The 14593-nt window shown below is 41.6% G+C and overlaps 1 protein-coding gene across 1 annotated transcript; it reads left to right on the top strand.

Moving 5' to 3' along the window:
• Positions 1–8356: 8356 nt before the first annotated feature.
• LOC116198760 (vacuolar iron transporter 1) lies at positions 8357–12403 on the top strand. Its single transcript, XM_031528991.1, has 4 exons — positions 8357–8716; positions 9700–9785; positions 10020–10134; positions 11978–12403. Exons 1-4 carry the CDS (start codon positions 8478–8480, stop codon positions 12270–12272), a joined length of 735 nt encoding a protein of 244 aa, XP_031384851.1. The 5' UTR covers positions 8357–8477; the 3' UTR covers positions 12273–12403.
• Positions 12404–14593: the final 2190 nt, after the last annotated feature.

Genomic DNA, 14593 nt, shown 5'->3' with positions numbered 1-14593 from the left:
TTGCATGCAAAACATATAAGGGAATGTAATATTACATGTAACCGGTCAGGGACAGCCTTATCACCCAACAAACACAAAGATAATGTAAAAGTCCTAACTAATCTAAGTCGAGAATGGTTATACCTAGTCCTGGGATGCGGGAAAAGTCGGGTTGGACCACTGATGGGTCGGGTTTGGGCTGTTTTGCCTTGCATAGACCCGAATGGAAGTAACAAACTCGACTGGGCACCCGAAAAGATCAAGCCGGTTCAGGCCTTTTCGGCCGGTTTCCGCATCAAGTCACGGCGGCTCTAGACAGCCAAGGGACCCCTCTAGGTGGTGGTGGTGGTCGTTTGGGCGAAGAGTCTTGGGTCGACCCGTATAGCCTTGCAAAATTGGACAAAACATAGAAATTCCAGAAATAGACCCTCTGGGCAAGTTTCAGATAAAACGTTATAACGGTGGCTCCCGATGGCTTTCGGCCGCAAAGTTGGTGGTCCACGATGGCTAAGGGACCCCTGGAGGTGACCGTGGTGGCTGCTTGAAAAGAAAGGTCTCGGGTCAACTCGATCTGCAAGGAAAAGCAAGGATGGTCAGGAAATCCAACCTGACTAGGCAGTTGGGATGAATCTTCTTGCTGGATCAAAACCAACGGGTTTTCTCAGGATTTCTTGACTCCTAGACACTCTAAGGTTGTATGTGAGGGTGGCTGATGGGTTATGGCAGCTCAACCCGACCCGCAAGGTTTGTAAACCCGGAATGAAAAAAATCGGCCCGAGAAAGACCAAACTGAAAATCTAACTTTGGAAATGGACTAAGGGGGTCGAAAATATGTGGGCTATGAAGTTTGGTCAAGTTTGGATTTAAGTCGTGATGATGATCACCGTGTTTCCGACTTAAGTTTTGAGGGTTTTGCTTGGTTTGAGGGTTGTTATTTTCTTGGTTTCGGTGGGCTGAAGCTAAAGGGAGTTGGAGAGTGATAAATGCTAGAGAGAGAGTGCATGAAGGTGAATGATTAGCTTAATGATCTAAAGAGTATATATAGGCAAAGCTTAAGTGCAATTAAGGAAAATAAAGTGCAATTAGGGCAAGGATTAGAGAGGGACGATTTTGCTCATGGAAGATAAGGATGAATTCCCCCGATTGACTTGATGGAGAAGAGATAAAACATTAATGAGGATGGATTTGAAGTTGGAGTGTCTAATTGAAAGACTAAAAATATTTTGGGGCAAGTTGAGTAAGAAGACTTGGAAGGGTCGGCTAGGGCAAGGGGGCGGCTGCCCAAGGGTGGCCGTGGGTCCCACGAGTTGTAAGGGAAAGTCGGGATGAAGTTCGGGTCTCGATTGATCGCGTGTTCGAGGCTCGTGGCACATATGAGTGTCGAATTGTCGATGTGCGCTCGAAAACGATTCAAACGAGCCCAAGATTGCCCATTTTGCATAAGAAAATGTTTGAGTGGTTTTGGGGCTCAAATGCTGATTTTTGTTTGCTCGATTTAGGAGATTATGTCAAAGTTAGCCGTTTCTGATATCGTATCTCGTGTCTGCATTCCCCGTTGGTCATTTTGATATGCATTGTCAATCAGACTAAATAATTGACTCTTAAGCCGGTATTGCAAATGTGGAGCCGGAGACGTCCTATGAGTCTCAGATTACTTCATGAGTTGCTTGGGTGATTCGGAGATCGCTACGATCTCTGTTTGTCAAAAACAGATCTCAAAGTACTGTCGATGGGTATTTGGAATCATTCTAGAACCATTATGAGGCTTAGATGACTTATGCAGTTCAATCTGAGAATTCCACATTGAGCCTTGGGATAAGTAGCGCTGTGTTGGCCAATCATCCAGCATTAAGTTTTCGCCAAAAGGACCTCCGGTTATGGATTTCCATTGAAAATGACATTTTCTGCTCCTTGGAGATCATTTGGGAAACTGAAAGGGATTATACAGTCTGATTTGACCATTTGCGTCCGTTCGCTGTAGTTTTGGGGACAATACATGGCTAACTTTGTTTGCCGATGTTTCGTCAAACCAGTTTTCGGTTATGCATTTCCGTCGAAAGGTGTGCTTGTTCTGTCACTCGGGAGTCATTCGAGGAGTTTGCGTGACTTCTGAGGAGTAATCTGAAGCGATGCTCATGATCTGTAGAACCGCGAGGTATGACTGTGTCTGACATCGAGCATTAGCATTTGTCTAACGAACTGACATTTTTTAACTTCTTCTGAAAAGTTGTCTGTATTTGTCAGAAATTGCTTTGTATGGAGGAGAAGATCTGCTAAAAATATTATGAGACATTTTTCATCTGTTTGGCACCGCAAAAGATTTTTGAAGCCCAATATTGACTATCTTATGATGGTCGAGTGAGCTAGTGGAAAATAGTACTGTTAGTGTTGTATTTTGAAAATGCCAGTTTGGAAACTGTTTAGGCTCGCTCTCTGTTTGCTCTGAATATCGCTGGATGATCCTGGAAGTTCTTATGTCGTGTGCTTAAATCATCTGCGTCTCTTTGTTGACTTAAGGATGACTAGTGATTCGCTACTTTATAGAGCCTTCTTCTGTATTAATGCTCAAGTCATGCCCTTAATTGCTACTAACGTGCATTGCTTGAATTGATAAGCCAAAATGGGGTGCTGACAGCCACGTCTCCCACTACGGTCACGGAACTTACGTGTTATTCACAGGATATTAAAGATCCAAATTGGCGAAATGCAATGGCGGAAGAGTTCAATGCTCTTATTCATAATTGAACATGGAGTGTTGTACCTTCGCCTCCTCGAGCCCATGTGGTTGGTAGCACTTGGAAGTTTCGAATCAAGTATCAGACTGATGGAAGTATCAATTGATATAAAGCTCGTTTAGTTGCTCAGGGTTGCCGTCAACAACCGGGCATTGACTATCATGAGACCTTCAGTCCCGTGGTAAAACCTTCTACCATTCGCTTAATTCTTTCCCTTGCTCATTCCTCCTCTTGGGATATTCGTCGGTTGGATGTCAAAAATGCATTCTTACATGGACACTTGCATGAGGAAGTTTACAAGCATCAACCTCTTGGTTTTATTCATTCTTCATTTCCTAATCACATTTGTCATCTTCACAAATCTCTGTATGGTCTTAAACAGGCTCCCAGAGCATGGTTCACTCGATTAAGTTCTTTCCTTCACTCTCTTCAATTTGTATCTAGTCCTATTGATTCCTCACTATTTATCTATCGTAATGGTCTCCATACACTCTTATTACTGCTCTATGTTGATAATATTATCCTCACTAGCAACTCTTTCTCTTCTAAACCGATTTATTAAAATTCTCTCGGATGAATTTGCAATGAAGGATCTAGGTCCCCTGTATTTCTTTCTTGGCATACAAGTCCAACGTTCCTCTAATAGTCTCTTTCTTTGTTGGAAAAAATATATCTCAGATGTCCTAATTAGATTTGGTCTTGCAAACTTGACTGCAGTTAAGACACCCTTACCATCTCGTTGTACTTTGTCATTGACTGATAGAGAGTTGTTAGGTGACCCTACTAAATATAGGAGTATAGTTAGTACTCTACAGTACATAACAATTATTAGACCTGACATTTGTTTTACTGTCAATCTGATTAGCCAATTTATACATGCCCCATAGACAACCCACTTGCAGGTTGCGAAGAGAATTCTGCGTTATCTCTGGGGAACAATCTCTCATGGGCTTACACTACGCAAGTCCTCTAATCTCCAGATTATTGCCTACCTGGATGCTGATTAGGCTGGTTGTCCGGACACCAAACGATCAACAATAGACTATGCTATATTCGTTGGACCAAATCTTGTCTCCTGGCACTCCAAAAACAACCCACTGTGTCTAAAAGCTCCACGGAGGCTGAATATCGTGCCTTAACTTTTGTTATTGCAGAGACACTTTGGCTTCGTCAACTCATTCAGGACATTGCCCCGTCACTCTCCGAGCCCCATTATTGCATGTTGTGACAACATAAGTGCCACTTACCTTCCAGCCAACCCAATTCAGCATCAGCGCTCCAAGCATATAGCAGTGGATTATCACTTCATGCGTGAACGACTTCAACGTGGAAATCTTCTTGTATGCTATGTACCGACGTCGAGTCAGTTGCTTGATATCCTCACTATAAACTTATTTGTATCCCTCTTCCAATCCCATTGTCGCAATCTGTCAGTATTTGCGCCCTCAACAAATTGATGGGGTGTATTAGAATATATTTTTGTATCTCGAAAATATTCTTACCTTGTATAACTCACTATGTATTGGAACACCATTGTTGTATCTTTTTTAATTATATATACAAGATATACCGACCAAATTGGGTCACGGCCAGTATTATTCACAGTTTGGTTTTCTCTTGAATTGGACTTGGTGCTATTTCCTTTTTAACAGGATCTTACTAAAGCTAGAAAATGGACAAATAAGCCTATTCCACATTACGAAGATGGCGATTCTCTATAATAAGAACAAAGCTATTCGAGGGCATGCTAAAACCCCACAAGAAATGAAACATCGACAAGATCTCAGGACAATCGAAAACTTATGGGTGATGGAATTGAGTGTATGGTTTCTCGACATCGTTTACTTGAAATTCAGCCACCGTTCAATCTTACGAACTCTCAAGGACGTGGCACGATGCTCTGTATTAGTGGGGCCGGCTGGTGGCACGTCAATATACTTGGGATTGCTCCATGATACGCATGGCATCCCTACATGTCGCCAATTAGGTGTTTTTTTTTGTCCTGCAGTACAATTAATTTATAGAGCATATACTCGTCCTGCAGTACAATTAAAGGGTCTTAAATCCTTTCCCCGATATCATACTATCTCATAGGGTATTTGCTAGTAAAGGTTGAGATGAAAACTTTCTTAATGCTTTCGAATGAGAATTTCGAAACATGTCCCATCTGTACCAAAAAAGAGTCTCATCTTATTTTTGAAAACTAAAACCGATAACTCGTGATTTTGTCACTAATGAGAACCAACATTTTACTGAATACCGCCCTTCGAGGGCGCATATCCACAATAAATGAACAAGGCTAAGTTAGCTTTACATGGCTTAGGCAGTAAGTCGGTGGAATTCAGGTTGTGTTTGTTTAGACTTAATTTTAAATGTTAAAAATCTAATGTTTAAATTGTAAGTACTCAATGGAATAAGTGCTTAATAGGTTACGTCAAAATTATTTGGGAAAGCAAATTCTATAAAAATTTGAAAAAATTTTGGATTGAATTAACGTGTCAGCCCTATAGTTTCTTTCCTTTTCACTTTTGCCCCCAACATTTAATTCTTTCACAATTTTTGAAAATAAAAAAAAAGGTTTGAGCTAGAGATGGTCGGAGCGATGGCGGCTCCGATGCCGGCCCCACCGCTCCCAGCATGAAGGTCGCCGACGATCTTGTCTGCGGCGGTGGGGGGTCGACATTGGAGTCCCTACATCCCGATCTCTAGATCGAAGAAGTTTAGAAAGGAAAAAAAAATATATGAATGACGCAAAGCTCGATCGAAGGCAAGGGGCGGTGGCGGTGTCCCCGATCCCGGCCATAACTGCCTTAATTGAGGTCCTTGGTAAAGTCAGAGGTCGCTAGCAATCTCGATTAAGGCAGTGGTGGCCGAGATCAAGGCCACTACCACCCCTTGTGATATGATCCAGCTAGAGGACCCTTCGCAGGGGCATGAGGAAGAATCTCAATATGATAGGGTCAGGTATGAAGGCGAGCTTTGGGATAAGCATGTGCCAGCTAGAGCAAGTACAAGAGCGCGAGCCAAGCGAATCCAACAAGTCATGCAAAGGTTGTTATTGCATGTCCATGGAGGAGAAGTCGAGCTATAAGACGGGCTGCATGTGGAATAAGAAGTCACGACCGTTCATATCCTAGAAATCTATTTAGAAAATGATCCCAGTTCAAAGAGTTGAATTTAGTTGTTTTTCAATTACTTGGGCCTATTTTATTTTTGGGCTCATTACACTTAATATTTATTTTAGCCCAATCCATTAGCCCAATTAGGTTATCAGCTAGTATCTCTCTATAAATAGGCATGTGGTATCTCTAGAGAAGATAGATCAGTTTTCATTCAATTTTGTGAGAGAAATTTTCTCCGAGCTGTTGTTCAGCAACTTTGCAGATATTGCAAGTGTGACAACTTGTGATTCCCGACGTTTATAATATTAGTTTCTAGCACTTTATAGTTAGCGAGTCAATATTTCGTTTATAATATTGGTTTGTGACTCTTTATAGTCATCGGGTCAATATTCCCTATCCTTGAAACCTTCATTGGACGATCCCGGGTTTGATCTCATTCTATTGTTGTTGGGTCTCATGGCAGGTTCGTCGAGGTTCGCATCACCTTGCCTTTGATCGAGTTTCGAACCCCTCCGTGCCCTTATTTCTTTCTCTCTAACATTCTGGCCAAGATTTGGGAAATGGACCAGATTGCAAAATCAAAATACTTCAGGGGCATCGCTGTAAATAAGCCAAAAGTCGCCTCTGCTGAGTGATAGAACACAAATAGACTAGAATGAATAAGTAGCTATTGGATTACTTTAAATGATTGAGCATTTTTTTGACTTACTCATTAAATTGAGTCAATTTTCATATTGTGTTATCAAACAAACTTAACTCAATTAAATGCAGAATGATTAAATTCAGTACTTAATTTGAGTTATCAATTATAACCTCAATCTCATCTCATAAAGAAATGCAGTATGATAGGAGTCATGTAATTTTACTCGATTGGTGTACCTTCTGCTATTAATAAGTTGGGTAGTAGAGTGCAGGGACAGTCTTAGGATTTAGACTTAGAAAGAGCAAATAATATAAGATCGTTTACGGGGAAAGTGCTGCCACCAGCACTCCTCGATTCATCCGTGGTCGTATCCATATATCTTGAGTAATTATAAAAGGAAGTATGCAAAAGCTTATGCATGGAAGTTTCCTGCACAGCAACCAAAATATACATGCGTGCAGGGACGGAGGCGCCTGCGCGTGGGGGATGCCCCCGCTGAAAGTTTGCAACATCTCATTAATTAAAATAAAAAATACTTGAAGATTTTTCCTCGTAAATTATGAAATGCATCCCCTCCTTCCCTTCCCTCCTCCCCCGCCTAACTTTTTTCAAGATTTGTTTTTGCCCCCAAAATTTTCTTATATGTCTTAGTAAAAGTTAATAATATCAAATTTGGTCCTACTTAGTTGAGTAACCCATACTTAATTGACAAAGAAAGATTTTGTAATTGGATTTGAAGATTTGGAAATTTTAGGCACTAATAACAAATTGTCAAATTTTTTAATTGATATCTCATACAAAATTTTATTAGCAATCAAAGACTCTTGCTTTGTTTCGCGTCAAATGTCTAGCATCTACATGGAATTATTATGCCTTGAGGATCCTCCCCCTGGCTTTTACCGGGCACATGTGGAACAGTAGAGGATTTTGATCGAAATATCATAATGCTGCTAGATTTAGTCTGCCTAGGAGGATCCCTCCAATTATTATGTATCTGTTTCCTTGAAGATTTTGTGATGTGCTCTTTCCAGTTTTGGATAAATCCTCATAACTTTAAAGAAAATAAATAAATAAATAAATAAAAAAGCTTATTCCTACAGTGGCTGCTTTTAGCAATAAAATTATGTTTGAAATGAAAAAGATTATTGTAATAATTTTTCATACGAAAAATAGAAAATCGTGTGCTGGCCCTATCAAATTAGGGGTCCAGAGATCCTCTTTCTTCCAATGCCAAAATAATTTCTCTTTTTTCTTTCGTTGATTAAAGAATTTCCTTACCAATTGCTGAAAATCCGAACATTGTTAAATAGAAAGATGAGATTCGGATCATGATTTTGAGCAAACAAAAAACGGAAGATTCGGATCATCAAATCTCAGATCCCATGTGTTACGGATGGCGACCCTAGTGCCTCTTTCTTTCATGTGTCCCCCTTATTACACAAAAATCAAATAGAATCTCGGCGCTTAAAAAATCTGGATGAATAAACTTCATTCGAATATTAACCGTTATAGAAAAACATTTCATGGCACTTTATTGTTCGGAACTATCCGATCATCCCTTAACGCGGATGTGAACCTCCTTGGCCTTTTGGTTGACAATTTCTTTTGTTCTAGTTCGTGTTTTATGTATCAGTAAACAGTCCATAACAATTTTGTTTAGTTACTAATCTTAATTATTTTTCCTTTGGCCAACTGATCCAATCCAATGCCCGGCCACAAAAGGGGGCGGAGGGGGGGGGGGGGGGGGGGGGGGAATATCCAATGCGGATAAAAACGATGTCGCTTTTCTGTTCCACTTGACCTTTTCGGGGAATCTGCCGTGTCTTGCTCTCACTCGGTCCAGTCACTCGCCCACATCAAATCCTTTCTCCCTTCGTTTATTTATTTACATGCCGACACACTCTTTAATCATTACAAAGTTCAAATCAAATCCCTCTCTCTCTATCTCTCTCTTCGTCGTTTCGGTCGGTGTAAGTCCTGCCCTTTCCTTCGGCTTCAATGGCTGACAGCAGAGACGGCGTCGAACCGGAGAAGCGGCGGTTGCTCAACAGCCACGAGGAGACCCACTTCACCGCCGGCGATGTCGTCCGCGACATAATCATCGGCGTCTCCGACGGCCTCACCGTCCCCTTCGCCCTCGCCGCCGGCCTCTCTGGTGCCAATGCCACCTCCTCCATCGTCCTCACCGCCGGTATCGCCGAGGTCGCCGCCGGCGCCATCTCCATGGGCCTCGGCGGGTAGTGTACAAACTCTCTACCTTCATACATTCCTGATCAGGCCTATGTTTACTCGCAGAAAGAATTTCAACTTATGCCTAGTCGATTGATTGTCACTGACGGCTCCAACCTTTACAGATACCGATAGCTTTTTCCGAATTATTATGTTAGAGTAACACTTTGATTATCAACGGAAGACGAGGACTGGCTATCAGTTCTTGGCTTCATTTACTAGACTAATACTTTCGGCTACGTTGGGGTTTCGAGATACTTGCTGGGAATAGGTCATGAAGCAAACTTTACATATCATGACACCGGGAAGCTTTAATTCTTTTCAATCGGCAATCGAAATCAATATTGTCTGCAGCATCGTCCACCGGGAAGCTTTATTTCTGCAACTTTGTGGCCGGTTTAATAGGTTTCCATGCGTTTTTAACCATCACCTTCTGGACCCTTTCTTATGTGTCTACATACGTGTATATTCTGCATCCCGTAGTGACGTAATAAATATGCATATGGACGCTGATCTATGAGTGATCGAATGCGTGAATTGGAATGCCAGACGTCAAATGTGCCGGTCATGCGTGCTATTTCCCGAGAAAATGAGTGAAAAGTTTCTCTGTGCATGGGGTTTGATCAAGTCAAGTCATGAACATGCGTATGTTTGTTTCTCGGGAAAATGAAAGCCTTCTCTCTCGTTAGGCTTTAATATTTCTTTATATTGTCTGATTTGATGCTACATATTGATATTTTTGTCCCCCTAATTGAAAAGATCACGGGTTTACTGTATTTCATATCCTCTATCCTCAAGCGTGCCCACAAGGAGTAATTTATCTTGGAACAAGTCTCTATTATCTGATTAAGCGATTTCTTATTTAATTATGGTCCATATCCATATTGAAGAAAAGCCTATAATTTTGTCTGACAAATTCAGGTGACTTATATATTATGCATATTCGCAATGTGATGTGATGTGACGTGATAAGTGAGGGGTTGGCTGGCAGGTATCTTGCAGCTAAAAGCGAGGCTGACCACTATGTGAGAGAGCTCAAACGGGAACAGGACGAGATTATCTCCGTCCCCGATACAGGTTCTGCACCACTTGCCTTACTCATGTATTTATGCTTGCTTTGATCATTTGACATTGGCAATAGATTCAAATTGATCCATAAAACAGAAGAACATGACCTAGTATCGGGATTCATGCGTGTCAATTGATCGATTGCCATTGTCTATAATCAAACAGCTATAACTTGCACTTATTGAATTAAGACTCTGTGTGACAGCGTCTTAGAGAATGATGAAAGTCGTAGGATTATTGCAGAGGCAGCAGAGGTGGCAGAGATACTAGCACAGTTTGGGATAGAGCCGCACGAGTATGGACCAGTCGTCAGCGCCCTCAGGAAGAGGCCCCAAGCTTGGCTTGATTTCATGATGAAGTAAGTTGATAGCTTTAGTTAATCATTGAAGTCTGATCATGATAGATATAATCCCATCCATTTGCATTGATCATGTGATCATGCACATTGAAGGGTAGGTACTACACTTGCATTCAGATTTGAAAAAATAAATATACAAGAAAAGGTCTCTCTCTGGATGGACATTTATGAATTATTAACGAAGATTCTTGGCCAGCAAGCAGCAACAGCTGCTGCGATAGTTCTTCCTGAGTATACTGAGCCAGAGAGAGAGAGAGCACCTCCTACTTAAAAAAAATAAAAATAAAAAGAAGAACAAAAGAAAAGAAAAACGAAATATTATTTTGATTTTTGACAAGTGATGGCATCTTGATTCTCAAGTGTTGTCTCGTCTCTTTTTACTCTCTCTTTCTTGTGGGTCCGATGAAGGTTTCGTGAAGATACATCATAATTTTTTGGAATTCTTCTCAATTTTGTTTTCAGAAGTTATCTAAAAGAAATGTTTCTGGAAAACAATTTTCTAAGTTGCTTGTTTAAGATTAAAATAATATATATAACACTTTTGAAATTTTTTAAAATCAACAAAGTAGTTCTCAGATTTATATAAAAAGATAATACACTTTCACTTTCACTGTTTCTTTTTTTTTTTAACACGAATATCTTTAATTTATTAGTTGGCGGTAATCGTGTTCGGACGTGGACTAGGTCTTAGCCACGAGGAAGCCCTGTCACTTTCAAAAACATTATTTTTCACTTCTCACCTTCACTTGTCTTCCCATTTCTTATTGACCTTATTTTATAGGAAAATACAAAATTTACATTGGCAAACCTGAAATCAGATATATTTCTAATATTTTATTTGTCTTTCAAACTCAATTTCCCATTCTAATATCCAGCCTATACAAATAGTATTGAGTCTGTTCTGTCCATTTGCTTATCATGGGATTCACTCTTAAGTATTGATCGAATAGATACCGGGCCCTTATCAACTCCTCATGACAATAAAGGTTCCAAATTTATCGGCATCTCATGGAAAGATTACTTGAACTTTGCTTCGTTGGACATTAACCTGACTGAAACAAATCTCAATCCCAACATGTAAAGTTGAAACATGATAACCAACAAGTGGTCTAATTGGTTGGGCCAGTGACAAAGGCAAAAGCCAAATTGAACAGTCCAAACGTGGACTCGGGACTGGGACATGATCTACTCTCTTCACTTCTTTTGCCTTTATTACAGGTGGGCTCTTCCCCCTGACCAATACAATACCATACAACATGGTTTACTTTATAAAGTCGGGTCTGGCTTCCCTTCTCTCAGTTGCCCATGTCTTCATGCCATTAGAGCTTCTATCGTGCCCTCGGGGTACCATGCCTTCCGTTGTCCCGACTCCTTCCCTTTCTCACCCTTTCTCCCTATAGTGGTACTGTGGTACAAGGGGCGGGTGGCATGGCGTCCTCACTGCACAATTGAATTTCCCTCATGCCTTTATTCGATATCGCGCTCTCTTTTATTTGGCCGGCTGGTTCATCATAGTCTCTCTCAATTTCGTCAATTTTTTTGGTCCCAAGGAGAAAATAAAAGTGTAAACGGAGAAGCAATTGGATTGAGATAGAGGAAATGGTTATGATCAATGGTGTCAAATGATTCCCGGCTTTTTCTGGCTTCATTTGCACGACGGAATGGATTCAATCCCCTCAGGTCTTGTTTGTTAGAGATTAATAATGGAACAAAATGGAATAGAATCAGCCACACAACTTGCTTGATTCTTTTTAGGCAGCCAGCCAACTATGGCTTCAATTCTTCAAAAAATGTTTTCACTGCAGGACCCGATCCATATGAATACCTGATCTGATATTTGCAGGTTTGAGCTGGGATTGGAGAAGCCGGACCCGAGGAGGGCCCTGCACAGTGCCCTGACTATAGCGATTGCGTACGTACTGGGGGGGATGGTGCCCTTAGTTCCATACATGTTCATACCCAGGGCAAGTGAAGCTGTGGTAGCATCAGTCATCCTAACGCTGGTGGCACTGTTGATATTCGGGTATGCCAAGGGCTACTTCACTGGAGATAAGCCCTTCAGGAGTGCCCTCCAGACGGCCCTTATCGGTGCTGTTGCTTCCGCTGCTGCTTTTGGCATGGCGAAGGCTGTTCAATGAGGGGCGGGGGGGAATGGGTGTGGGGGGCCAAGAGGGATTTCTTTCTCAAGTTGATTCTATAAAACAAATAATTTGTATTTTGTGTGGGACGTTTCCTTCACCAATATGCCTAAAACCATTCTTAGAAAAGAGGTTTTCACTTGTTTTGCCAGTTGATTTAATTAAACAAAACGAAAATTATAGGGTGATCGGCAAAAAAAAAAAAAAAACCATGGTCGGTGACAACTTCTATGCTGATAGATTTTCGTTGGAAAATTTACATCCGTACACAATGAGCCGATAGAAAATGACAATCTCATTTTTTTTTTGGCCATAACAATCTCATGTTCATAATTCTCTCTTTATATACTTTTTGCGGCCAGATATATTTTTATTATATTGGGGTGCACCTAAGGATGAGCTAATAACATGGACCAACTAGGAAAGGCCACCCTTGTCATGCTACTTGAATTCCGGTTAGCATTATACTCCAACCGAACATGTCAGTTTACAGAACCATAACTTTGAATTTTATAATTTTCAGAAAATGGACAAAATGTCGACAAATCCCCAATTTCCAATTTCTCCCTTCTAATGGAACCCTGTTATTAGTTTTTCCTTCCACCTCAGTCACAAATCGATCTCGTCTCCCCAGTCAATTCCTTCTCTCCACCAATATCTGAAGGCCCTTTGGGTAACTGTATTACTTTCATCACATTCTCCCCGAAAAAATTCGGTAATTGCCCTTTTTCGATTGCATAACATATATCGAGTCGCCGGTTTCTCTCCGAAGATGTTTTTATACAATTTAATGTTGCCTTACACGTAAATTAGTAAAAAACCGGTAACTTGGAACACAAATGGATCATAACTGAAGTGCCCAGTGATTGAGACATCATAATCGATGGGCTCAGGCCTATTTTATAAGGGATGGGCCAGCCTGAACTCAAAGCCCTCTCTTCTTCTCAATCAAATATTTTGACCCCCGACTCCTAAAAGCCCACTTTGAACCCAAGATTTCTTCTATAAATATTGCACATGGGGAAGGGAAAGATTCTTCTCTTGCCACTCTCCACATCCTAGAATTCCATTGATAGCAATCCTTCTCATTTGAATCCATCATTGGCACTGTCTATGGGAACCAGCAATAGCCATGGTGACGACCGCCTCTCGAGCAAACCATCCTGACATCCAAGCCATATTAATTGGAGAAACCACCACGCAAGATGAGACCACGTTGATCACGATAACCACATCTGTTCTCGAGCTAACCACTCATGTACCGGGGGCAACGACCAACCCCAGCCCAGTGACAACCACACTAACCGTAACTACTCCAGTTGTCACCCCGCCAGTCATTACTACGCTGGCTGGGTCACTTAGGGCCTTATTAGCTACACAATCGACAGCAGCCGCGCCACCCATGACTGTATCAACTGTCACCCAACCGATCATCACCATGCCAAGCGTAACTGTGTCACCCATCACCGCGCTTATGACGACCGTGCCTACCACAACCACTTATGATGTTGCAGCACGACCGTCTCCATACCAACCATCACCCTAGCCCTTGCCGTCCCATTGGTCGCCGATACGCCAGTTACCGAACGCGGATTCATTTGATTTCCTCCAGAAACTCAGGATGTTGGGAGACATCAAGGAGGCTGGAGAAAAAGTGTCTGGTTGATGACCTTGAATCCATTCCCCCAGAGTAACGTATAGCTATCGAGGCCCTTATTAAAAAGAGAATAGCTACGGTAGTTGACCGCATGACTCATGAAGACACGACCTCGACGAGGAATTTCCAAACTAGCCCTCTTTTTGAAGAGGTTGTTGTTCAAAATCTCCCAACCGTTGCTGAAGCCCGTGCTACAGCACGTCATCAGAATGCCAACAGGCAGGCAATGAGACCAGAGACATGGTCCCTTATGCCTGATTCGCAAGAAAACTTTCAGCGATAGGTTAGAGTACAAGTGGAAGCGATCCTCAATGAGTCGTGACACCACACAAAAAATGACTCCATGGTGACATCTCGTCCTCTCTGTTGCCACAATTCATCCTTCAAACTAAAGTACCTAGGAAGTTCATTCCTGATGCAAATCGTAACTCGACTTCAAGGGATCCAGTTCCAATTGGACCGATTACGCGGGCACGTGCAAAGAAGTTTAAAGATGAACTCAACGGCCTGATTTAAGAGGTTTGGGCTCAAGCAAATTCGTGGAGGCCCATTGGACATGAATCACGTGATCAACAAATATCCATCAACATGATTCAAGTTATAGAAGATTCCAAACAATGCTAAATTCAGCAAGTGTTTGATGAAACTTCAAGAATATTTGATG

Source organism: Punica granatum, chromosome 3, assembly GCF_007655135.1.
Source record: "Punica granatum isolate Tunisia-2019 chromosome 3, ASM765513v2, whole genome shotgun sequence".
Lineage (NCBI taxonomy): Eukaryota > Viridiplantae > Streptophyta > Magnoliopsida > Myrtales > Lythraceae > Punica > Punica granatum.
The sequence above is the reverse complement of the archived record's forward strand: the minus strand, read 5'-3'. Positions and strand labels throughout refer to the sequence as shown.

Coding starts and splice junctions, on each gene's coding strand:
- LOC116198760 (XM_031528991.1), top strand. CDS start 8,478: ATGGCTGACAGCAGAGACGGCGTCGAACCGGAGAAGCGGCGGTTGCTC. Junction 8,717..9,699: donor ATCTCCATGGGCCTCGGCGG/GTAGTGTACAAA, acceptor GTTGGCTGGCAG/GTATCTTGCAGCTAAAAGCG. Junction 10,135..11,977: donor TGGCTTGATTTCATGATGAA/GTAAGTTGATAG, acceptor TGATATTTGCAG/GTTTGAGCTGGGATTGGAGA.